The sequence below is a fragment of the Urocampus carinirostris genome, chromosome 8, assembly GCF_059441175.1.
Source record: "Urocampus carinirostris isolate Australia breed hairy pipefish chromosome 8, RoL_Ucar_1.0, whole genome shotgun sequence".
NCBI classification, from domain to species: Eukaryota; Metazoa; Chordata; class Actinopteri; order Syngnathiformes; family Syngnathidae; genus Urocampus; species Urocampus carinirostris.
This window is the reverse complement of record NC_142356.1, coordinates 2,870,078-2,894,112: the sequence shown is the minus strand read 5'-3', so window position 1 is coordinate 2,894,112 and position 24,035 is coordinate 2,870,078. Positions and strand designations below refer to the sequence as shown.

General features: G+C 42.1%; 3 protein-coding genes across 3 annotated transcripts in view; 2 read left to right on the top strand and 1 right to left on the bottom strand.

The window, feature by feature from the left end:
- Positions 1-20,583, bottom strand: part of mycbpap (mycbp associated protein) — a 52,165-nt gene extending 31,582 nt beyond the window's left edge. Inside the window, exon 1 of the mRNA XM_088341336.1 lies at positions 20,435-20,583. The gene's annotated coding sequence lies outside the window, so the exon portion shown is untranslated. The remainder of the gene's footprint in view (positions 1-20,434) is intronic.
- On the top strand, positions 7,340-13,315 carry LOC148360493 (GTPase IMAP family member 4-like). The gene is made up of 3 exons (XM_088342972.1): positions 7,340-7,430; positions 8,571-8,642; positions 11,814-13,315. Exons 1-3 carry the CDS (start codon positions 7,421-7,423, stop codon positions 12,743-12,745), a joined length of 1,014 nt encoding a protein of 337 aa, XP_088199098.1. The 5' UTR covers positions 7,340-7,420; the 3' UTR covers positions 12,746-13,315.
- On the top strand, positions 17,094-23,822 carry LOC148360491 (claudin-4-like). The gene is made up of 2 exons (XM_088341337.1): positions 17,094-17,164; positions 21,934-23,822. Exon 2 carries the CDS (start codon positions 21,934-21,936, stop codon positions 22,603-22,605), a length of 672 nt encoding a protein of 223 aa, XP_088197463.1. The 5' UTR covers positions 17,094-17,164; the 3' UTR covers positions 22,606-23,822.
- The last annotated feature ends 213 nt before the right edge of the window (positions 23,823-24,035 follow it).

The window sequence follows — 24,035 nt, the reverse complement described above, 5'->3', positions numbered from 1 at the left end:
CGGAAGACGGGAGTTTAAAAAGAGTCCAACGGCCAATCAGGTCCCGTGGCTTTCCGCACCAGCAATCATGACAAATACATTTAGTTTTAAGTATCATTTTGCTCCTTTTTAGTCAATTCCAATCTACTTTTTGCTTCATTTTGTCAACTTTCACGTCGATTTTACTTGATGAGAGCCACTGTGGAAATGAAAAGAACCTTAGTTAGGACTTTCCATTGTTGTGGTCTCTGGTGATGAAAGCGGCACGGCTTTGTCCGGTGGTGGCGCTCTTTTCGAGGCGTGCACAAAGAAGAACATTTGAACAGGTGATCCCGTCTTCTGCAAACAAATGAGGAGTCGCCCTGTCGCTTCTGTCGGAAGTAAACAAACTAAACTGACATCGGAGTACAAAGAAAATTGTGCAATAACTGGGGATAATGGATAACTGTTTTTTTCTTATTGTTATACATCCATCCATCCTCCGCAGGGGCGTGTCCTGGGTCGTCCCTGCCCCCCCCCTGCCGGTGGCTACATGCCCGGGACACCTCCCGAGGGAGGCGTCCAGGAAGCATCCTTATCAGATGCCCGAGCCACTTCAACTTTGCGTAAAAAGTTAAATGCTTCAAAACTATTATCACAAGTTATGTAAATTCTCAATAAACTCTCATGGTGTAGATCAGGGGTGTCAAACTCGGGGGCCACACGATAGAACAAACATTCTGTTGGGGGGCCGGACTAGTAGATTAAAGAGAGAGAAAAAGAGAGATAAAGAAATAAGAGAAAGAGGGAGGGAAAAGGAGAGAGGGCGGGACAAAGAAAGAGAGAGAGGGAGAGAGCGTGAGAAACAAAAGATATAAAGTTGTGAGAGAGGGGGAAAAAGGAAGAAAGAAATCCAAAGAGAAATAGAAAGACAGAAAGGAGAGAAAAGAGAAAACAAAGCGCGAAGGGTATTCAGAGAGAAAGAGAGAAAAGGAAAAAAGGAAGTAAGAGCAAAAGAGGTTAAAAGACACAGAGAGAGAAGGAGACAGATGGCAACAAAGGAAGAGAAAAAGAGACACAGAGAGTGAAAGAGACAGAGACAGAGTGGGAGAAAAGGTGTGGGGGAGAGAGAAACAGAGAGAGAGAGAAAGAAATTCAAAGAGAAAGACAGAAAGGAGAGAAAAGAGAAAAGAAAGCGCGAAGGGTAGGAAGAGAGGAGAAAAGAGAGAAAAGGAAAAAAGGAAGTGAGAGCAAAAGAGGTTCAAAGACACAGAGAAGAAGAGACCAAGAGCAACAAAGGAAGAGAAAAAGAGAGAAACAGAGAGTGAAAGAGACAGAGTGCAAGAAAAGGGGTGGAAAAGAAAAAGATAAAAAAAAAGAGAGAGAGAGAGAGAGAGAGAGAGAGAGAGAGAGAGCACCTGGCTTTGGCAACATCAAGTGGACATATTTCAACCTGCAGCTCGTTTTTCTCTCGCGCTTCTCTGAGTGTTGTCTGGCGGGGCGGATTCAATCCCTTAGCGGGCCTGATCTGGCCCGCGGGCCGCCTCTTTGACACCTGTGGTGTAGATTATGAAGCGGTAGAGAGAAGACACAACCAAGTAAAGATACCACTTTTACAGAAAATCAAGAGATTTGAATGAAGAAACACTTCAAAATCCAAATGTATTCGAATGAGAAATAGAAATGCCTAGTACCTCATCTTAACTCTTCAGTGCCTGACGCAGATTATGAAGAGGCAGAAAGGAGACACGACCAAGCTGTGCTAATGTTATGAACCGGAACAGGATCAGGACCCAAACGCGTGACGTTTCTCACACAAGCCTTTTATTCTACGGGAAATGGGGAGTCATGCACGTTAGGCAGCCGGTCTGGCGTGGAAAGACAGGAAGCCAGAGGCCGAAGAGATCGATACCGATTGCCCGAGCAGATATCAGACAGGTGGGGTCGATACCGGACGGGACGGGACAGACAGGATTGATAACAAAACAGGATATTAAAATAAACAGGACAAACTAGACGGGAACGAAAACTGGAGAGAATAATAAACAGGACGAAAATAGACGGGAACAAAACTGGAAACCGATATTAAACAGGGCAAAATAAACTGGAACAATACCGGATAAGAAACAGGGCCGAGTCAAAACCCACCTCTTGCGAAGCAGAGGTTCGTTGACGGACCGACAAAGGAAGAGTGAAAGCACTGAGCTTAAATTGACGGAAAGCCCATCTGTCAATGAGCCGCAGCCGGCGCCACACGGGCGGGGGCGATGATGGCAACCATGACAGATTTGCAGTGGACTCGATGCCGAACAGGACGAGACAGACAGGATTGATACCAAAACAGGATATCAAAATTAAACAGGGCAAACTAGACGGGAGCGAAAGTGTACACCGATATTAACCAGGACAAAATAAACAGGAACAAAAACAGGATATCGAAATTAAACGGGACAAATTAGACGGGAACGAAACTGGAAACTGATAATAAACAGGACAAAATAAACGGAAACAAAAACAGGATATCGAAATTAAACGGGACAAATTAGACGGGAACGAAACTGGAAACTGATAATAAACAGGACAAAATAAACGGAAACAAAAACAGGATATCGAAATTAAACAGGACAAACTAGACAGAAACGAAACTGGAAACCGATATTAACCAGGACAAAAAAAAACCTGGAACAATACCAGACAGGAAATACCAACAGGAAACAGGACGGAGTCAAAACACACGTCTTGCGGGGCAGAGGTTCGTTGACTGAGCTTAAATAGACGGGAAGCCAATCTGACAACTAGCCGCAGCTGACGCCACACGGGCGGGGGCAATTGCGCACCATGGCAACTGTGACAGCTAATACCTTACAGAAAATCGAAATATATTCTCATGAAGAACATAAATGCTTCAAAATCCGAATATATTCTAAAAAAGGAATTTAAATGCTTAGTATCTTGCCTTGATAAGCTCTCCAGTGCCTGGTACATAGTATGAAGAGGCAGAGAGTAGACACAACCAAGTTGTGTTATTCGGGACGGGAAAACAGACGTGGTCGAGATCAAAACAGATCGTAACGGGAGACAAACAGGAGCAACACAGGACAGGCGAAAAAAGGGCATGCCGTGTAAAAACGGGGATTGGCAGACGGACCAACCGAAGGGGACTGACAGGACAGAGTTTAAATACTGACAGGAGGCCAATCCGTCAACAAGCTGCAGCTGGCGCTACAAGGGCGGGGCCAATTGGGCGTCGTGGCAACCGTGACAGAAGCTGGCGCCACACGGCGGGGGCCAATTGGGGGCCATGGCAACCGTTGCTAACAGGGCGTGGTCATAGCGCAAAATACAAATGCGTGATATTTATTGCAACAACTGGAACAATTGTCACAAGCCAGGAACAGAGACAGGACCCAATAGCGTTCGTTTTTATTGAGGAAGAGAGCAATGCTTGCATCCACGATCCGATGATCGTCAGTCACAGGTAGCTGATAGCAGGAACGCGGAAGTGCCGCTTCCGTGTCGAGCGAAGGTAGTTGTAGACAGCGAAAAAACAGGTCGATGACCAGGACGGGGGAGCAAAAGCAGAAACGGGTCCAGAAACAGGTATCAGGCAGGAAACGGAGCAAAACAGGTCGATGGCCGGGATGAAGGAGCAAACGCAGAAACGGGTCCAGCAAAAGGACGGCAACAGGTATCAGGAAGGAAAACAGGGCAGGGTAATGTCGGAGAGTACAAAAGCTTGCCTAGCTGAGAGCGTAGGTTCGCAGATGGTCTGACGGGTTCCTTTCGGAAAAAGAGTCCAGCAGCCAATCAGGTGCCCCGAATCAGTAATCATGATAACAATATATCCAAAATATGAACAATATTTGCTTTCCAGGACATCTGGTGGAAATGTCTGACGATTATCGTGTTTGTCAACGCTCCATTCAGCTCTTGAGGGCAGCTGGGAGAGATCCCTTAACAGATTTGTCACGCAAACGTTTACAAAAGGAAGTCAGACAAATAATACGCCGACGTAAGCATCTCCCGTCGCTTAACACGCCCATCTTCTTCGATTATTTATTGTTTTTTAAGTCATCCTTGTTTGATTGCATTCGTTCAGTGAGTATTTTTTGTGAAATAAATATCAAATATTATGTATCAGAGTGTTTTGGAAGGCATTTATGCACTAAGTGTTGCTCTTATAATGTCAAGATTAGCACAAAGGGTGGACCCAAACGCGTAACGTTAACGTTTTATTTATATATCTATATATATATATATATATCTCATCTCATCTCATCAGCCGTACCGCTTATCCTCATTAGGGTCGCGGGGGGGCTTGAGCCCATCCCAGCCATCTCTGGGCAGTGGGCAGGGGACACCCTGAACTGGTTTCCAGCCAATCGCAGGGCACACAGGGACAGACAACTCATTCGCTCATTCCCACCTAGGGACAATTTGGAGCGGCCAATTCACCTGAAATGCATGTTTTTGGAACGTGGGAGGAAACCGGAGTGCCCGGAGGAAACCCACGCAAGCACGGGGAGAACATACAAACTCCGCACAGGAAGTCTGGAGCTGGATTTGAACCCACGACAGGTTCCCATGACATGAACTGTGCCGCACAAGCGCTAACCACTGCTCCGCCGTGCTGCCCATATATATATATATATATATATATATATATATATATATATATACATATATGTAACCGCGGTGTACCTGTCCCACCAAAGATCCACATTCACGCTGGACTGGATGATGAGGTTTTTATTACTGCAGATAAAATGAGTCACAACATTAGCTTTTCTGCTGGCTTTGATCTCTTTGATCTCATTAGCAGCACGGTGGCGCAGTGGTTAGCGCGTGTGCCGCACAGTTCCGAGGTTGTGGGAACCTCCTTCGTGGTTTCAAATCCAGCTCCCGGCCTTACTGTGCGGAGTTTGTATGTTCTCCCCGTGCTTGCGTGGGTTTCCTCCGGGCACTCCGGGTTCCTCCCACATTTCCAAAGACATGCATTTCAGGTGGATTGGCCGGTCCAAATTGCCCCTAGGTGTGACTGAGTGAGTGAGCTGTCTGTCCCCGTGTGCCCTGCGATTGGCTGGCAACCAGTTCAGGGTGTCCCCTGCCCACTGCCCGATGATTGCTCGGATGGGCTCCAGCACCCCCGCGACCCTACTGAGGATAAGCGGTCCAGCTAATGAGATGAGGTGAGATGAGACATTTTAGAATATCACAATACATTTTTACATCCATTTTAACAAGATACTTTTAACAAGAGATCGTGTAGTATAGTAAGTAACCTTACCCAACCCTGTATATATATATATATATATATATATATATATATATATGTGAGACTACAGCTATATACACTATGCATACAGTACAGCAAAAAAATGTTCCTAACTCTGCTCACAAGTGCCTCCTGGTGGTTGTTTCTAACAAAATAAATGCGTCTTAGAAAAGACAGACAGGTACTTCCAGGGAAGGGACATAAGTAACTGGTTCAATGTAGAGTAAGAGTACAGTTTCTTATTCACAAATCTACTCAATGAAATTTAAAAGTATTGTCACGACCAGCACAAAGGGTAGACCCAATCGCGTAACGTTTTCTCACAATTTTATTAAAAAGAAAGAGGAAGGGCAGTGCCCGCGAGGCGGTGCTCGCTGGACGCGGGAAGCAAGTAGCTCTCGCAATTGGATTGCGATGCGAAAATGGAAGTGGATCTTCCGTAGCGGGCGATGGCGGTGTCAGGGACGGATAAACAGGTCGATAGCCGGGACAGGAGAGCAAAAACCTGGTCGGGGTCAGAAACGGGTCGAAAGCCGGGACGGGAGAGCAGACGTGGTCGGGATCAAAAAACAGGTCGTGGCCGGAGACAGACAAGGAGATCAGGAACGGACAGGTGGAAAAACAGGAGCCAAAAACGGGACAGGCGGGAGTCAGGGTCAAAAAGCCTTGCCTTGTATCAACAGAGGTTTGCAGACGGACTGACAACCGGAGAGTGACAGGACTGGGCTTAAAAAGGACAGGGAATCAATCAGGTAGCCCGCTTATCTGATTGGTTCACTGTCCCTTTTTAAGCCCAGTCCTTTCTGTCCCCGGTTGTCAGTCCGTCAGCGAACCTCTGTTATTACAAGGAAAGCATTTTTGACCCTGACACCCGCCTGTCCCGTTTTTGCACCCGTTTTTCCACCTGTCCGTTCCTGATCTCCTTGTCTGTCTCCGGCCGCGACCTGTTTTTGATCCCGACCACGTCTGCTCTCCCGTCCCGGCTTACGACCCGTTTTTGATCCCGACCACGTTTTGGCTCACCTGTCCTGGCTATCGACCTGTTTTTCCGTCCCTGACACCGCCAAGATCGACTTCCGTATTCGGACCACGATCCGATTGCGAGAGCGACTTGCTTCCCGTGTCCAGCGAGCACTGGATCGCCTTCTATTCAATAAACTTGTGGTTAACACTACGCATTTGGGTCCTGATTCTATTCTGGTCGTGACAACAAAGGGTTCACCCACCCAAACACACTGACTGAGTACACAGACTAGAAAATTATTGTTGATGATTTGATGATCTGTTTGAATGGTTATTTAAAAAAAATCTATTAAAAAAGTTCAAGTACCTCAGTACTTGTGTCATGATTACTGCGCCTGCTCATTTGGCACCAACCGCCGCGGGTTCTGATTGGCTCCCTGTCACTATTTGAACCCTCTTCTGTCAATCCCCTGTTGTCAGTCCGTCTGCGAACCTCAGTGAATACTAGGCAAGCCTTTTTCGACCCTGACTCCCACCTGTTTTTTGCTCCTGTCTGTCCCCCGGCTTCGACCCGTTCTTGATCCTCTCCCGTCCCGGCTTTCGACTTCTTTTAGTCCTGACCACGTCTACTCTCCTTTCCTGGCCTTCGCTTTTGACCCCGACCACGTTTTTGCTCTCCTGTCCCGGCGACTGACCCGTTTTCACGTTCCTGACACCGCCATCGCTCGCCACGGAAGTACCACTCCTGCGTCCAGAGCGACCTGCTTCCCGTGCCCAGCGAACCCCGGATCCTGGGCGCAACCCTTCCTCTTTCCTTTCATAAAACTTGTGAGAAACATAACGCAACTGGGTCCTGTATCCGTTCTGGTCCTGACAACTTCAGTAGTTTTTTCACCAAGTGATTTTTTTTTACCTTTACTGTGGTTATTTTTCGGACGAATACTTTTTACTTCTACTTGGGTGATATTATTTTGAAGAAACAGTACTTTTACTTCAGTTAAACGCTTTTGGTGACAAGTTGAGAGTGTAAAAAAACTGCCACAAGTGCGGAGTCAGTCCTCAAATTGAAGTTTTTCAGACAATACAAGGAAATAGGAAGCCCCCCAGCTCTAATCCCGGGTTTGGAGAATCCACTCAGTCCGACAATCGGGAGCGATGAGGAGCTAAAGAAAGCCTCGCTTGGAATTCGGACAAAGACCTTGGGAAATATCGGAAAATTCAACCATGGCTGAAGGTAAGATCGGAATTCTGTTCTGGACAGGGTTGGGTAGGGTTACTTTAACTGGATTACTTTTAATTACTTTTGGATGACTCCAATACCAAATATGCTAATAAAAGACAAAAGAAACTCAATAGGAATAAAATGATGACTCACAACACGTGGTAAGCTTTCTCTCCTGGCTTTGATCTCCGGCAAAACGAACATAAAATGCAGGGTTGGGTAGGGTTACTTTAACTGGATTACTTTCGATTACTTTTGGATTACTCCAATACCAAATATGCTAATAAAAGACAAAAGAAACTAAATAGGAATCAAATGATGACTCACAACATGTGGTAAGCTTTCTCTCCTGGCTTTGATCTCTTTGATCTCCGGCAAAACGAACATAAAATGCAGGGTTGGGTAGGGTTACTTTAACTGGATTACTTTCATTCACTTTTGGATGACTCCAATACCAAATATGCTAATAAAAGACAAAAGAAACTAAATATGAATAAAATGATGACTCACAACATGTGGTAAGCTTTCTCTCCTGGCTTTGATCTCTTTGATCTCCGGTAAAACGAACATAAAATGCAGGGTTGGGTAGGGTTACTTTAACTGGATTACTTTCATTCACTTTTGGATGACTCCAATACCAAACATGCTAATAAAAGACAACAGAAACTAAATAGGAATAAAATGATGACTCACAACACGTGGTAAGCTTTCTCTCCTGGCTTTGATCTCTTTGATCTCCGGCAAAACGAACATCAAATGCAGGGTTGGGTAGGGTTACTTTAACTAGATTACTTTCATTTACTTTTGGATTACTCCAATACCAAATATGCTAATAAAAGACAAAAGAAACGAAATAGGAATCAAATGATGACTCACAACACGTGGTAAGCTTTCTCTCCTGGCTTTGATCTCCGGCAAAACTAACATTAAATGCGACAGAAACAAAATGGAGTCATTTTATTCATATTAAGTTTCTTTTGTCTTTTATTAGCATATTTGGTATTGGAGTAATCCAAAAGTCATTGAAAGTAATCCACTTGAAGTAACCCTACCCAACCCTGGTTCTGGACTACGTGGTGTGACAAGATGGAGTATTTTTCCCGGACTAATCCATTTCTCTTTGTGTTTCCTGGGGAATTTTCGACCCGGCAGCCATTCTTTTGCGGGAGAAGAAACAGAAAACGCTCCCTCGGTCTGATGGGTGTGGTCCCAATAACTTTGACGGTAGGTTCCAGTTTCTGGACTCCGAATTCCGATTTTTGGGAGTCGGCTAACAAGCTATAGCTCTTCTAATCATGGTGATTGTCTCTCAGGATGCAATTCCTTATTTACAAAGAATAGAGTAAAATCCATTACTTTCATACCCTGGTCATCTGAAATCTATGTGTAATACTCTCCGGATCCATTTCTTTGTTTATAATAGAGTAGAATAGATTAGAAAAAAATACATAACTTGGATAACCATGTCATTTAAAGTCTAACTTTCTCTATATCCAATTACCTATTTACAATAGAATAGAATAGAATAGAATGGAATAGAATGGAATACAATAGAATAGAATAGAATCTATTACTTTGATCACCAAGTCAACTGAAATCTAACTACAGTACGTGTATTAGTCCCCAGATTCAATTCCATATTTACAATAGAATGGGATAGAACAGAATAGAATAGAATCCATTACTTTGATCACCAATATAACTGAAATCTAACTAAAGTATGTGTATTACTCTCTAGATTCAATTCCCTATTTACAATAGAATAGAATAGAATAGAATAGAATCCATTACTTTCATACCATGGTCATCTGAAATCTATGTGTAATACTCTCCGGATCCATTTCTTTATTTACAATAAAGTACAATAGAATAGAAAATAATACATAACTTGGATAACCATGTCATTCAAAGTCTAACTTTGTGTAATACTCTCCATATCCAATTCCCTAGTTACAATAGAATAGAATAGAATAGAATAGAATAGAAAATAATCCATTACTTTGATCACCAATACAACTGAAATCTAACTAAAGCATGTGTATTACTCTCCAGATTCAATTCCCTATTTGCAATAGAATAGAATAGAATAGAATAGAATTGAATCCATTACTTTGATCACCATGTCAACTGAAATCTAACTACAGTACGTGTATTAGTCCCCAGATTGAATTCCCTATTTACAATAGAATAGAATAAAATAGAATAGGATAGAGTAGAACCCATTACTTTGATCATCAAATCAACTGAAATCTAACTAAAGTATGTGTATTAGTCTCAAGATTCAATTCCCTATTTAAGATAGAATAGAATAGAACAGAATCCATTATTTTGATCACCAAGTCAACTGAAATTTAACTACAGTATGTGTATTACTCCCCAGATTCAATTCCCTATTTACAATAGAATAGAATAGAATAGAATAGAATAGATTCTCTAACTTTGATCAGCACGCAATCTTAAATCTAAGACTGCGGACCTCAGTTAACACTAGGCAAGCCTTTTTCGACCCTGACTCCCACCTGTCCCGGTTTTTGCTCCCGTCTGTTCCCCGGCTTCGACCCGTTTTTGATCCTGACCACGTCTACTCTCCCGTCCCGGCTTGCGACCTCTTTTTTCGTCCCCGACCACGTCTTCTCTCCTGTTCTGGCTTACGACTCGCCTCAGACCCCGACCACGTTTTTGCTCTCCTGTCCTGGCTACTGACCCGTTTTTCCGTCCCCAACAACGCCATCACTGGCCACGGAAGATCCACTTCCGCATTCGGAGCACAATCTGAGTATCCGAGCGACCTGCTTCCCGCGTCCAGCCATCACCGGATCGTGGGCGCAACGCTTTCTCTTTCTTCCAATAAAACGTGTGAGAAACGCAACGCAAGTGGGTCCTGTCTCTGTTCTGGTCTTGACAGTGGCACCATTGTTGTCGTATTTTTACAGTTTATTTTTTATTTTTGTAGTATTGTTGAAGTTGTATTTTGGTCATATTTCTGTAGTATATTTGTAGTATCTCTGTAGTAGTGTTTCTGTAGCATTTTTGTACTATTATTGCAGTTGTATTTTCTGGAATTATTGTTGTCGTATTTTTATAGTTTTCTTGTATTTTTGTAGGATTGTTGCAGTTGTATTTTGGTCATATTTCTTTGGTAATTTTGTAGTATCTCCGTAGTATTTTTGTAGTATCTCTGTAGTATCTCTGTAGTATTTTTGTCGTATTTCTGTGTTAATACTGCCGTTGTATTTTGTAGGATTATATTATTTGTATATTTGTAATATTTTGAAGTATTTCCTTAGTATTTTTGTAGTATCTCTGTAGTAGTGTTTCTGTAGTATATTTGGAGTATCTCTGTAGTAGTGTTGCTGTAGTATTTTTTGTACTATTATTGCAGTTGTATTTTTATAGTATCCATGTAGTATTTTTATAGTATTATTTCAGTTGTATTTCGTGGTATTATTGTTGTTGTATTTTTATAGTTTTATTGTATTTTTGTAGTATTGTTGCAGTTGTGTTTTGGTCATATTTATGTAGTATTTTGGTACTAATATTGCAGTGTATTTTTATAGTAACTATGTAGTATTTTTATAGTATTATTTCAGTTGTATTTTGTGGAATTATTGTTGTCTTATTTTTATAGTTTTATTGTATTTTTGTAGTATTGTTGCAGTTGTATTTTGGTTATATTTATGTAGTATCTCTGTAGTAGTGTTTCTGTAGTATTTTTGTACTATTATTGCAGTTGTATTTTTATTGTATCCATGTAGTATTTTTATAGTTTTATTTCAGTAGTAATTTGTGGAATTATTGTTGTCGTATTTTTATAGTTTTATTGTACTTTTGTAGTATTGTTGCAGTTGTGTTTGGTCATATTTCTGTAGTATTTTTGTAGTATCTCTGTAGTAGTGTTTCTCTAGTATTTTTGTACTATTATTGCAGTTGTATTTTTATAGTATCCATGTAGTATTTTTATAGTTTTATTTCAGTAGTATTTTGTGGAATTATTGTTGTCTTATTTTTATAGTTTTATTGTATTTTTCTAGTATTGTTGCAGTTGTATTTTGGTATTTTTTGTAGTATCTCTGTAGTATTTTTTGTATTTCTGTGTTAATACTTCTGTCGTATTTTTGTAGTATTATTGTATTTGTATATTTGTTAAATTTTGAGGGTCCTGTCTCCGTTCTGGTCCTGACATGTGGTTCTATGCGGAATGGTTTAATCTGCTTTTGTTTTCGGGTTAGGATTAGGCCTTTAGAACCGGTTGGACTTTCTTATCTGAAGGCTTCTCTCCCTGTCCTACACCCATTCATGTCTTCTCTCCTTATTTTGAGCGGCTACTGTGATCTTCTGGGCTGTGTTGATAACTGTCGGTTTTAAGAATCCCAATATTTCTTATCTTATTTACAGCTGTGGATTTGTCCGGAGGGCTGAGGATCGTCCTGGTGGGCAAGACGGGATCGGGCAAGAGCGCCACAGGGAACACCATCCTAGGCCGGACCGCCTTCCGGGAGGACCCCAGTCCAGTTTCGGTGACCAAACACTGCCAGACTCAAAGCGGGCACGTAGAAGGAACGGCCGTGCAGGTCATCGACACCCCGGGCCTGTTCGACACGGCCATCGGCGAGCAAGAAGTCAAGTCCAGGATCGAGGAATGCGTCACCATGTCGGTTCCGGGCCCCCACGCCTTCCTGCTCGTGATCCGGCTCGGGGTCCGTTTCACCGAAGAAGAACGGAACGCCGTCAAATGGATCCAGGACAACTTCGGGGACGACGCCTCCATGTACACCATCATGCTCTTCACCTGCAAAGACCAGGCCAAGGCCGACAACGCCCTGAAGGAATGCAAAGAACTCCGACGACTCTCCATCAATTTCGGGCGCCGGTACCACGCCTTCAACAACAACGACTCCCAAGACCGGGTCCAGGTCCGGGAACTTCTCACCATGATCAAGGAGATGGTACAGGACAACGGCGGCAAACACTACACCAACCAGATGTACGAGAAGGCTCAACGCAAACTGAAGGAGGAGGAAGAACGGAAAATCCAGGAGGAGGAGGACAAGAAGGAGGAGGAGAAGAGGATCTGGGAGGCCGAGAGGGAGAAACAGGAGAAAGAACGGGAGAAGAAGAAACGAAGCAAGAGGAAGAACGTTCGGGGGGCCTCTGCAGCCGCCGTGGTTCTTGTTCTGGCAGGGATGGTGATCGCGGTAGGGGCCGATACCACCGTGGCCTTGGCGCTCGGGGCCCCGACTCTCCTCTTAGGAGTGGTTTGTGGCGTGGCTGCCATTTGCTTCTGGAAAGGAACTAGATGCAAGAAGAAATCCGAATGCGTGGTATGAAGGCGGAGCCGAGGACTGGAAAAAATGGTGTCGTTTTGCCATATTCCAGTGACACCATAGGCTACTTGCTGTTGAAGGATGGGCCTTTTCCCTCAGCTTGTTTGTTCCAAATACTGAGAAGTCAGTTTTACAAATGAAGGATTTTATACGATTGAATACAAGTTACATGTATTGAGTGCAATGAAGATTTTCACAGAGTAGGCTTAAGTTCAATGAGCAGTGAAAGTTCAGGGCACCCTGGTCTGGTAGGAAATATTGTTTACAGGTTTGGCAGGATAAGATAATCATCGATGCCGAAAAGGCCCTGATGACGGAGGACAGCAGGCATTGTTTTGATAAACGCTCTCCATTGTTTTGAGGAACCACAGACATCGGGACGCTCGTCTCTGAGGTGGCGGGGCCCACGGGGGGCTTCCTTGGCACGCCCATGGGAGGAGCCGGGACACCATCTTGCGGAAAGACGTGGGCGGACAGAGACTCGAGTGACACTAATTCGGCTAATTCGGCCATATTGGATGGAGTTCACTTAGTTAAATTGTTTAAGAAATTAAATCTGCCCCCGTGTGGAAATGCCGGTCTCTTGTTCATCTTTTCCATCAAGAAACTAGCACACAATCCGGTGATCGCGGGGAGCAGGTCGCTCTGAACGCGGAAGTGGCATTTTCGTGGCGAGCGATGGCGGTGTCGGGAGCGGAAAAAACGGGTCAGTAGCCGGGATAGGTGAGCAAAAACGTGGTCGGGATCAGAAACAAGTCAAAAGCCAGGAGAGGAGAGTAGACGTGGTCGAGATCAAAAACAGATGGTTATTCGTGACGGGAGAACAGACGTGGTCGAGATCAAAACAGATCATAGCGGGAGACAAACTGGAGCAAAAAACGGGACAGGCGAAAAAGGGCTTGCTGTGTAAAAACAGAGATTTGCAGACCGACCGACAAAAGTAACGGAGACGGGACCCAATTGCGTTTGTTTTACTCAGTTTTATGAAGAAAGAGTGCTTGCATCCACGATCCGATGATCGTCGGTCACGGGTAGCAGATGGCAGGAACGCGGAAGTGGCACATCCGTGTCGAGCGAGGGTAGTCGTCGGCAGCGAGAAAAACAGTTCGATGGCCGGGACGGAGGAGCAAAAACAGAAACGGGTGCAGAAAAGAGGTCTGCAACATGTATCAGGCAGGAAACAGGGCAGGATAGTGTCGGAGAGTACAAAAGCTTGCCTAGCTGAGAGCGTAGGTTTGCAGATAATCAGACAAGTGTTTTTAGGAAGGCAGAAGTTTGAAAAGAGTCCAACAGCCAATCAGGGTCCGTGCCATTTCCAGCTTTTATAAAATAAAGCTTGTACCTCAATCCTAATTAAAACTGTTGAACGGTTCCACCATTTTTCTAGTTTTTCTTTCTCTGACACTTATTTGAAAACTTCATTAAAATATATCAATCTTAAAGGCACAGTGTGTAATATTTGACATGTCTCTGTATGGTGTTGTGCAGCCTAAAACAAGTGCTAATTGCTCAAGGAAGAATACAAACTACGGACACTCGAAGTGACCAAAACACAACATTATGGTTCCACACTTTTTGGCTAGCCCTTTGATCAAGAAAAGAGAAAGAAAAGGAAAGGAAAGGAAAGGAAAGGAAAGGAAAGAATGGAATAGACCAGAACAGAACAGAAAAGAATATACCAAAACAGAGCAGAAAAGAAAAGAAAAGAAAAGAAAAAAGAGAAAATGAAAGAAAAACATGAAAAAATGAAAAAAGGGAAAAAAAGGAAAAAGAAAATCAAAAAGGGGAAAAATCAGAATGAATATAAAATAAAAGAAGAAAAGGGGAATGGGAAAAAGAAAAGTAAAAGAGAAAAAAAATGATACAAAGGAAGAAAAAAGGAAGAAAAAAAAAGGAAAAAGAAAATCAAACTGGGGAAAATCAAAATGAATATCAAATAAAAGAAGAAAAAAGGAATGGGAAAAAAAGTAACAGAGAAAAAATGATACAAAGGAAGAAAAAAGGAAATAAAAGGAAATAAAACAGAAGTAGATATGAAAAAGAAAAGAGGAATAAAAAATATAACTAAAAAATACTCAAAATAAGAACAAAATGATCTTACAGTGAAATAAGTGAAATAAGTCTCATCTCATCTCATCTCATTCGCTGCACCGCTTATCCTCAGTAGGGTCACGGGGGTGCTGGAGCCCATCCCAGCAATCAAGTGCAAAAGAAAGAAAAGAATAAATGAGAGTATCCTTGACGACAAGATGGCGGCCAATCATATCAGCTCCCTCTAGGTGAGGATCTTCTCATGTCAAATAAATGCTAATTTCATGTTTACATGCTAGTTCATATATATATTTCCTTATTACTTAAAACGGTATCGTTTTTTTTGTTTCAAATGAATATTTCTGACCACCAGGAGGTGCTAAATAATTCACACTGTCCCTTTAAAATAATCATTTTAGCGACTCCTCATGCGCTAGCTCTTAAAATTAGAAACATTACAAGCTAACTTCCTCGAAAGGAAACGAAAGACAATGGGTCACGTCTGCGAGCTAGCTTTTTTTGTTTATAACACTTCCTGATGACTCTTGTCGGCTGCTTCTTTCAAATTTGACAAAAAAAAAGTACAACTGAATGAAAAAGCTAAAAAATATTGTTACGTTGATACCGGGTTAGCACAGCTCTTGGGCTAACATGCTAATGGTTGATATAAATGCTATTGCCTAGCCCAAATTGCTAAATATTTTGCCTATAGTGAATACACCTTTTTTAAGCAGTTTGGCTTGATTTTAACAAAAAAAAGTACTGAAATAAAAAGAAAAGCTAGGATAGTTCATGAGCTAAAACGCTAACGGACAATTTCAATGCTATTCAATCGCTCAAATTGCTCATTTTTGACCGACTGATGGATATAATTTCGTCTTGGCTCGTTTTTCAAATATCGACCCGAGAAATGTCTGAATCACATAAAAGAAACACATAAAATTGAACGCGTTGTTGACGCTGAGCTAGCGTAGCTCACGAGCTAACATGCTAATGGACAATTTCAATGCTATTCAATCGCTCAAATTGCTCATTTTTGACCGACCGATGGATATAATTTCGTCTTGGCTCGTTTTTCAAATATTGACCCGAGAAATGTCTGAAACACATAAAAGAAACATAAAATTGAACGCGTTGTTGACGCTGAGCTAGCTCACGAGCTAACATGCTAACGGACAATTTCAATGGTATTCAATCGCTCAAATTGCTCATTTTTGACCGACTGATGGATATAACTTCTTCTTGGCTCGTTTTTCAAATATCAACCCGAGAAATGTCTGAAACACATAAAAGAAACACATAAAATTGAATGCGTTGTTGACGCTAAGCTAGCTCACAAGCTAACATGCTAACGGACAATTTCAATGCTATTCAATCGCTCAAATTGCTCATTTTTGACCGACTGATGGATATAACTTCTTCTTGGCTCGTTTTTCAAATATTGACCCGAGAAATGTCTGAAACACATAAAAGAAACATCAAATTGAATGCGTTGTTGACGCTAAGCTAGCTCACGAGCTAACATGCTAACGGACAATTTCAATGCTATTCAATCTCTCAAATTGCTCATTTTTGACCGACTGATGGATATAACTTCTTCTTGGCTCGTTTTTCAAATATCAACCCGAGAAATGTCTGAAACACATAAAAGAAACACATAAAATTGAATGCGTTGTTGACGCTAAGCTAGCTCACAAGCTAACATGCTAACGGACAATTTCAATGCTATTCAATCGCTCAAATTGCTCATTTTTGACCGACTGATGGATATAACTTCTTCTTGGCTCGTTTTTCAAATATTGACCCGAGAAATGTCTGAAACACATAAAAGAAACATCAAATTGAATGCGTTGTTGACGCTAAGCTAGCTCACGAGCTAACATGCTAACGGACAATTTCAATGCTATTCAATCTCTCAAATTGCTCATTTTTGACCGACCGATGGATATAACTACTTTTTGGCTCGTTTTTCAAATATTGATACGAGAAATGTCTGAAACACATAAAAGAAACACATAAAATTGAATGCGTTGTTGACGTTGAGCAAGCGTAGCTCACGAGCTAACATGCTAACGGACGATTCAACTCATATTTTTTTGTAAATAAACATTTTCGGAACAAACTCGACTTCATTCTGTTCAAACACAACAGTTAAAATGGAGGGACACAGGAAGAAAACGAAGATGACATCCTAGCCATGCTAGCGATCATTGTGATTTTCTAGACAAAGTGTCCCTTTGTTGTATTTTTTGGCATAACTTTCTGCGTGAGAGTTTGAAAAATGCGAGACGACACGCTGCCCGACTCCCACGCCGCAGACGACACAAACAAGACGGACCCTCCGTTGAAGAAACTTGCCAAAGACGTTCCCGTTTGCGGACCCCAAAACTGGTAAGATTCTTTGTTTTTATTTACGATTTATTTATCTAATGAATAAAAACGTTTTTCTTTTTTAGATTAGCTATTCTTTTTATTATCTCACCCAGTATGTATCAAATTCTTTGAAGCAAATTAACTCTATATCATTTATTTTGTGTCCTAAAGTATTTAATTTTCCAGTCCAATCGACTGTAGTTGAATTTCTTTTCATCTAGGATGAAAATGGTGAAAGTAAGAAAAGGACAATTTCAAATACAACCCCCCCCCCAAAAAAGGTGAAGAAAATAAGAGTTTATTCGAGCGCTTCTGAGAATTTCACATACTTGCACGCGCAAAGGAGCTTGACAGAGGCTGCAATGATGAGTTCAGCCAGAAGATGGCGTCAGCGGGTAGAATGTTTTGAATTCATGGACAACATGTTTAAGTGTGTGTACCGTATTTTCCGCACTATAAGGCGCACCGGGTTATAGGGCGCACCCCGAAAAAAATTGTTTTTGGTCCTATTTTTGACATACATAAGACGCACCGGATTATAAGGCGCTACAATGGGAACGTGGACAAAACAGTCAGATGGTTCAGTCCAACTTCTTACCCCCTTAACATTCCCAAAGCTTGCAAAGACGCAAATACGTGTCGAGAACACGTGCGGATGCGGTGTCCGTACGATGTCACTCAAATGCATCGTTTCAAATATCATTCGGAAGGTTCAAGTCTTGGGATTCAAGAAATGCCAACCATTCCTTAATATCTATTTTCTTTTTCGCTCGCAACTTTACTGTGCATATGACAATAAACACTAGGAATTGAGTTTAATTAAAAAAAAACGACACTCCATTCCATCCATTATCTGCACCGCTTATCACAGAAACATCGAGTTCAGTCTGAAACAAGATACAGGGATAATATATATAGCCAGAGTAGCTCACCGAAGTTGTTGTGTTCATAATAATGTGCAGCCATGGTCCTCTTATATCCGTGAGTTTAGTAAATCCAGAATAAAATATTCACAAATACAGAATAGTAAAAAAAAGCTTTCTGTATGCCTTCAACCACGTGCTATACGCATTCATCTTTTTCGGCCAATTGCAGGCTTTGTTTTAACGCTTCAGCCTATGCCAGCCTGTAAATGATAGAAAGGATCCGCCCCTTGACCTCCGAATAACTTTAGCCAATAGTGATCGATTCAACTGATGATTGACACATCTTTTTCGGCCAATTGCAGGCTTTGTTTGCCGTTCAAGCCAATGCCAGCCTGTAAATGATAAAAAGGATCCGCCCCCTTTACCTCCGAATAACTTTAGCCAATAGTGATCCATTCAAATGATGATTGATACATTGGTTAGCCAATGAAACGCGGTAAATAAATCCCAGCATACACCGCGGACTACTTGGCGTTCGGGGGAAAATCTAGTCGGCGGCTGCAAGTTAGTTGCAAGACTTTGCGACTTAATATTGATCCATATATAAGGCGCACTGTATTATAAGGCGCATGGTCAGCTTTTGAAAAAAATAAAGGCTTTTAGGTGCGCCTTATAGTGCGGAAAATACGGTAGTCCAAGCTTGTTGGCGATAGAAAGCCCGGTCACAGCCTGGACAGGGATGGACGCCAACAGGCTGTAATTGCCCAAGACACACCACAGGAAATGGTACCCCTACAACCCTGGTGGTTAAGGGTTCCTACCTACCAGTTTAGACTGCAGTGTTTTTGACGCAGAGGCAGACACAGGCAGAAAAGGGGCGGGGTGACCGTATAGACAAAAAAAAATTGTATTATAATATTACTGCAGTGGTATTTTTGTACTATTTCTTTGGAAGTATTCCCTAAGTAGCATTTTTAAATACTTTAAATACGAGTTGTTTTTCTCGTATTTGTCGTATCCAGCATGGTCGCCGTGGCAACCGGCTGGCCCCGCCCCCTGGGCAACAGCTGAAGCAGATCGCCTAATTTGCCAATTGCTTCTTAAGGGGGGGTTTGGGTTTTGCGGGGGCTGGCTCATTGCATTTTCTGTCTGCATTTTCCGTTCTGTTTTGCTCTGTCCTGTTTTGTTGGATTCGGAGGAAACCTGTGTTTTCACGTTTTGAGTTTTTGTTCTGTTTTGTCCTGGAGTTTTGGACGACTTTTATTTTGCTAAATAAAAGTTTTGATCGTCAACGCAGTTGAGTTCTCCCTTCCTGCCTCCGTTCTGGTCCGGTCCTCCCGTGACAGTATTATTTATTTATCATAGTATTATCGTAGTAGTATTTTTGTAGTATTTCTGTTGTATTCTTATGGTATTTACACAGTAGTTTTTTGGGGGTTTTATATCTGTAGTATTTCCACAGTATTTTAACCGTAGTATTTTTGTAGTACAGTATTTATGCAGGATCTGTAGTATTTAAATAGTAGTTATTTTATTTTTGTTTCTTTATATTTGTGTGATAATACTGTAGTGGTATTTTTGTAGTATTTCTATACAAGTATTTTATGAAGTATTCCCAAAGTAGTTGTTTATGTCGTATATCATTTAATATAACTGTAGCTGTATTTTTGTAGTGAATCTCTTGTAATATTTCTGTCGTATTATTTAATGATTATAGTATTACCGTAGTAGTATTTTTGTAGTATTTCTGTAGTTTTCTTATGGTATTTACATAGTATGTTTTTTGTTGTATATCTGTAGTTTTCTATAGTATTTTCAACATAGTATTTTTGTAGGGTCTGTAGTATTTGAATCGTAATTATTTTAGTTGCATTTCTTTACATTTGTCTGATAATACTGTAGTGGTATTTTTGTAGTATTTCCATAGAAATATTTATGAAGTATTCCCAAAGAAGTATTTTTGTTGTGTTTTTGTAAAATCCCTATAGTATTTCCATAGTTGTTGTTTTTGTCGCATAGCTGGAGTATTTTTGTAGTATTTCTTTTGTAATATTTCTTTATCATTTTTTTGATTATAGTATTATCATAGTAGTATTTTTGTAGTATTTCTGTCGTTTTCTTATGGTATTTACATTGTAGGTTTTTTATTGTATATCTGTAATATTTTTATAGTATTTTCAACATAGTATTTTTGTAGTACAGTATTTATGTAGGATCTAGAGTATTGGAACTTGTGAGAAACGCAACGCAAGTGGGTCCTGTCTTCACTCCTGACACTTAGGGGTTCAGTGTCTTGCCCGAGGACACTTCCGATAAGTTGGGAATCCAACCTTGGACTTCTCACACTCACACACCGATAGCGGCAACAGCCATGCAAGGCGCCTACTTGTTTATTGGGGGCATTAGGGATTCAGTGTCTTACCCAAGGACACTTTGACACATAACACGGAGGAGCAGGGAATCGAACCTGCGATCTCTTGATCCCAAAAGAAAGGGACGAAGAAGGAAAAAAATGAGAGAGAAAGAAGGAAACATAACAAGAAAGAAAGAGGAGAAAGAGAGAGGGACAAAGACATAGAAAGAAAGACAGGGCTGGGGAAAAAAAGAGAGGAAAAGATCAAAAACAAAGAGGGAAAGAGAGAGAGAGAGATATTAACAATATGTTAAAATGTGCTTCACCCATTCACACACACACTCACACACCGATAGGGAGTCAGCCTCCAAACGTTTTGAGGATAATCAAGATGCTGAATGGTAAATGGTCTGCATTTGTATAGCGCTTTTCAAGTCAATGAAGACCTCCCAAAGCGCTTTACAATGTGCTTCACACTTACCCATTCGCACACACACTCACACACCGATAGCGGCGCCAGCCATCCAAGGCGCCTACTTGCTTATTGGGGGCATTCGGGATTCAGTGTCTTGCGCAAGGACACTTTGACACATAACACGAAGGAGCAGGGAATCCAACCTGCGATCTCTTGATCCCAAAAGAAAGGGACGAAGAAGGAAAAAAATGAGAGAGAAAGAAGGAAACATAACAAGACAGAAAGAGGAGAAAGAGAGAGAGACAAAGACATAGAAAGAAAGACAGAGCTGGGGAAAAAAGAGAGGAAAAGATAAAAAAACAAAGAGGGAAAGAGAGAGAGAGATATTAACAATATGTTAAAATGTGCTTCACCCATTCACACACACACTCACACACCGATAACACCATCAGCCATCCAAGGCGCCTACCTGCTTATTGGGGGCATTCGGGATTCAGTGTCTTGCCCAAGGACACTTTGACATATAACACGGAGGAGGCGGGAATCGAACCTGCGATCTCTTGATCCCAAAAGAAAGGGACGAAGAAAGAAGGAAACATAACAAGAAAGAAAGAGGAAAAAGACAGAGGGACAAAGACATAGAAAGAAAGACAGGGTTGGGAAAAAAGAGAGGAAAAGATAAAAAAAAGAGGGAGAGAGAGAGAGAGAGATATTAACAATGTGTTACAATGTGTTTCACACATCACCCATTCACACACACACACACACACACACCGATGGAGGCGCACCTATCTGCTCATTTAGTGCTTTGCCCGCGGGCCGTAGTTTGTCCACCCACGTTTTAAATAGAATAGAATAGAATATACCTTTATTGTTACAAAATGGGTTAACATATTGTGACAACGAAATTGGGCATGACACTCCAGTGTCACACATTCACAGTGAGGTAAAAAAGCCAAGAAGATAAAGGAACAGAGAAGATAAGGTTATGAAACAAGGAGGATAAGGTTATGGTTATAATTTACACCAAATGTACACAAGAAATGTCGGCATGTAGGATGTTACATACAATTTTGAAATAAAATGTCCTGCGTGGACCGAATCTTCTCAGGAGGACTCTTCTTCTTCTTCTTCTCCTTCTCTCCCATCCAAGATGGCCTCCGGCAGCCTCCAGCTCCTGGGCCTGGTGCTCTCGGTCTCCGGCTGGGCCTGCGGCGTCCTGGTGGTGGCCGCCCCCTTGTGGCGCGTGTCGGCCTTCGTGGGCGGCGAGCTGGTGGTGGCCCAGACGACGTGGGAGGGCCTGTGGATGAACTGCCTCTCGCAGAGTACCGGACACCTCCAGTGCAAGACCCACGACTCCACCCTGGCGCTGCCCGCCGCCACGCAAGCCGCCCGCGGCCTCGGCGTCCTGGCCCTCCTGCTCTGCGTCCTGGCGCTCCTCCTGGGGGTGCTGGGGGCGGAGGGGACGCACTGCCTGGGAGCCGCCGATCGGGCGCTCAAACCCCGGCTGGGGCGCCTGGCAGGGGCGCTGTTCGCCGCGGCCGGGGTGGCCTTCCTGGTGCCGCTGTGCTGGACGGCCTACGCGGTGGTGAGGGACTTCTACGACCCGGGGGTGGCGCCGCCGCTGAAGAGGGAACTGGGCCCGGCTTTGTACCTGGGCTGGGTGGCGAGCGTGATGCTGGTGCTAGGGGGCGCTCTTCTCTACGTGGCTTCGGAGACGAAAGGCGGTGGAGGGGCCGCGCCGGTGGGGAGAGGGCCCAAGGATAACCCGCGTTTAGGGGCACCGGCGGGGGAACCCAAAGCCCAGGAAAAATCCTTTGTTTAAGAAATCATTGCGTTGTATTAGGTGTTTAGTGTGTTTTGCTTTTAATATGGTACTTAAAAAAAAATCAAAATTGTTTTATATTTTATGTTCAGATTCCCCCCCTGTGTATTCTTTATTTTTTTTGCAATTTAAGGGACATTTTGCTTTTATTTGTGTGGGAATACCCCTCACCCCACCTAAAAATTGAAATTATTTTAGTTTTTCTTCAGATTCCCCCATATTTTGAAAAAATAAATAAATACAATTTTAAAAAAATACATTTTTTTGCAATTTAAGGGACGTTTTGCTTTTATTTGTGTGGGAATACCCCCCCATTTAAAAATTGAAATTATTTTAGTGTTTGTTCAGATTCCCCCCATGTTTTGAAAAAAAAAATACATTTTTTGCAATTTAGGGGACGGTTTGCTTTTATTTGGGTGGAAATACACCCCCCCACTTAAACATTTAAATTATTTTAGTTTTTCTTCAGATTCTCTCCATGTTTTTAAAAAAAAAAGACAGGTCCCGCAAACCCTAGTGCTAGGGTCAGTAAATGTGAGAGGATGTGAAAGTAAAGCGAGTGAGTGGAAGAAAGAGGAGACCGGAAGGATGATGACTAAAAGGAAGGTTGATGTGTCAGCCTTGAGTGAAACAAAGATAAACTGTAATAAAAACCAAAAATCATAAGTGGATTCTCTGTTAACCAAAATAACTTTTCTTTAATTAAATAATTTTATGTTGTGTTCAGATTCTTCCATTTTGCATGTTTTTATCAAGACTTTTTTTAAGGTAATTAAAAAAAAAAAAGAAAAATATTGTTTAAACATATGAGGCACCCTGCGATGTTTTGATCCCGTTCACTATAATAAATGTTTGTTCTTTTCACTACTAATGTTTGTTTTGTGGGAATGTTGTTGACCTTGTTTGCTTGACGCATCATTAAATATTAGAAGACAATAAGAGAACATTGCCATCAATTGGTTCTTTTCAAGAATCAATTAACCATACCTGTCAACCTGTCCGTTTTTGCCGTACAAAGTAGGTTTATTATGCATTTTAAGACGTGTACCACGTACGAAAAAATCTGTACGGAAAAACACCAATTTGTCAATTATTTGTACCATCCGGTACACACCGACTACCACGAAACGGCAAATCAATCAAGTCAAACAAGTTGGCCGCGGTAGCCTCTATCTCGGTATCGTTTTTTTCATTGCAAACGAAGCGTTTGATGCTACTGTGCGGATGCGTCTGCCGCCGTAGTGTCTAATTTCGACTCCCCTGCAAAATCCTGCCCCCCTTGCGTGAAGGCGCATTCTGCTGCGCTTCCGACAATAGCTTTATTGTTTTAATAAGCTTATTATATAGAATACGTTCGCTAGGGGGGAGGATTTTGCAGGGGAGTCGAAATTAGGCACTACACATCAATGGTTGATATTGTAGTTTGGTTT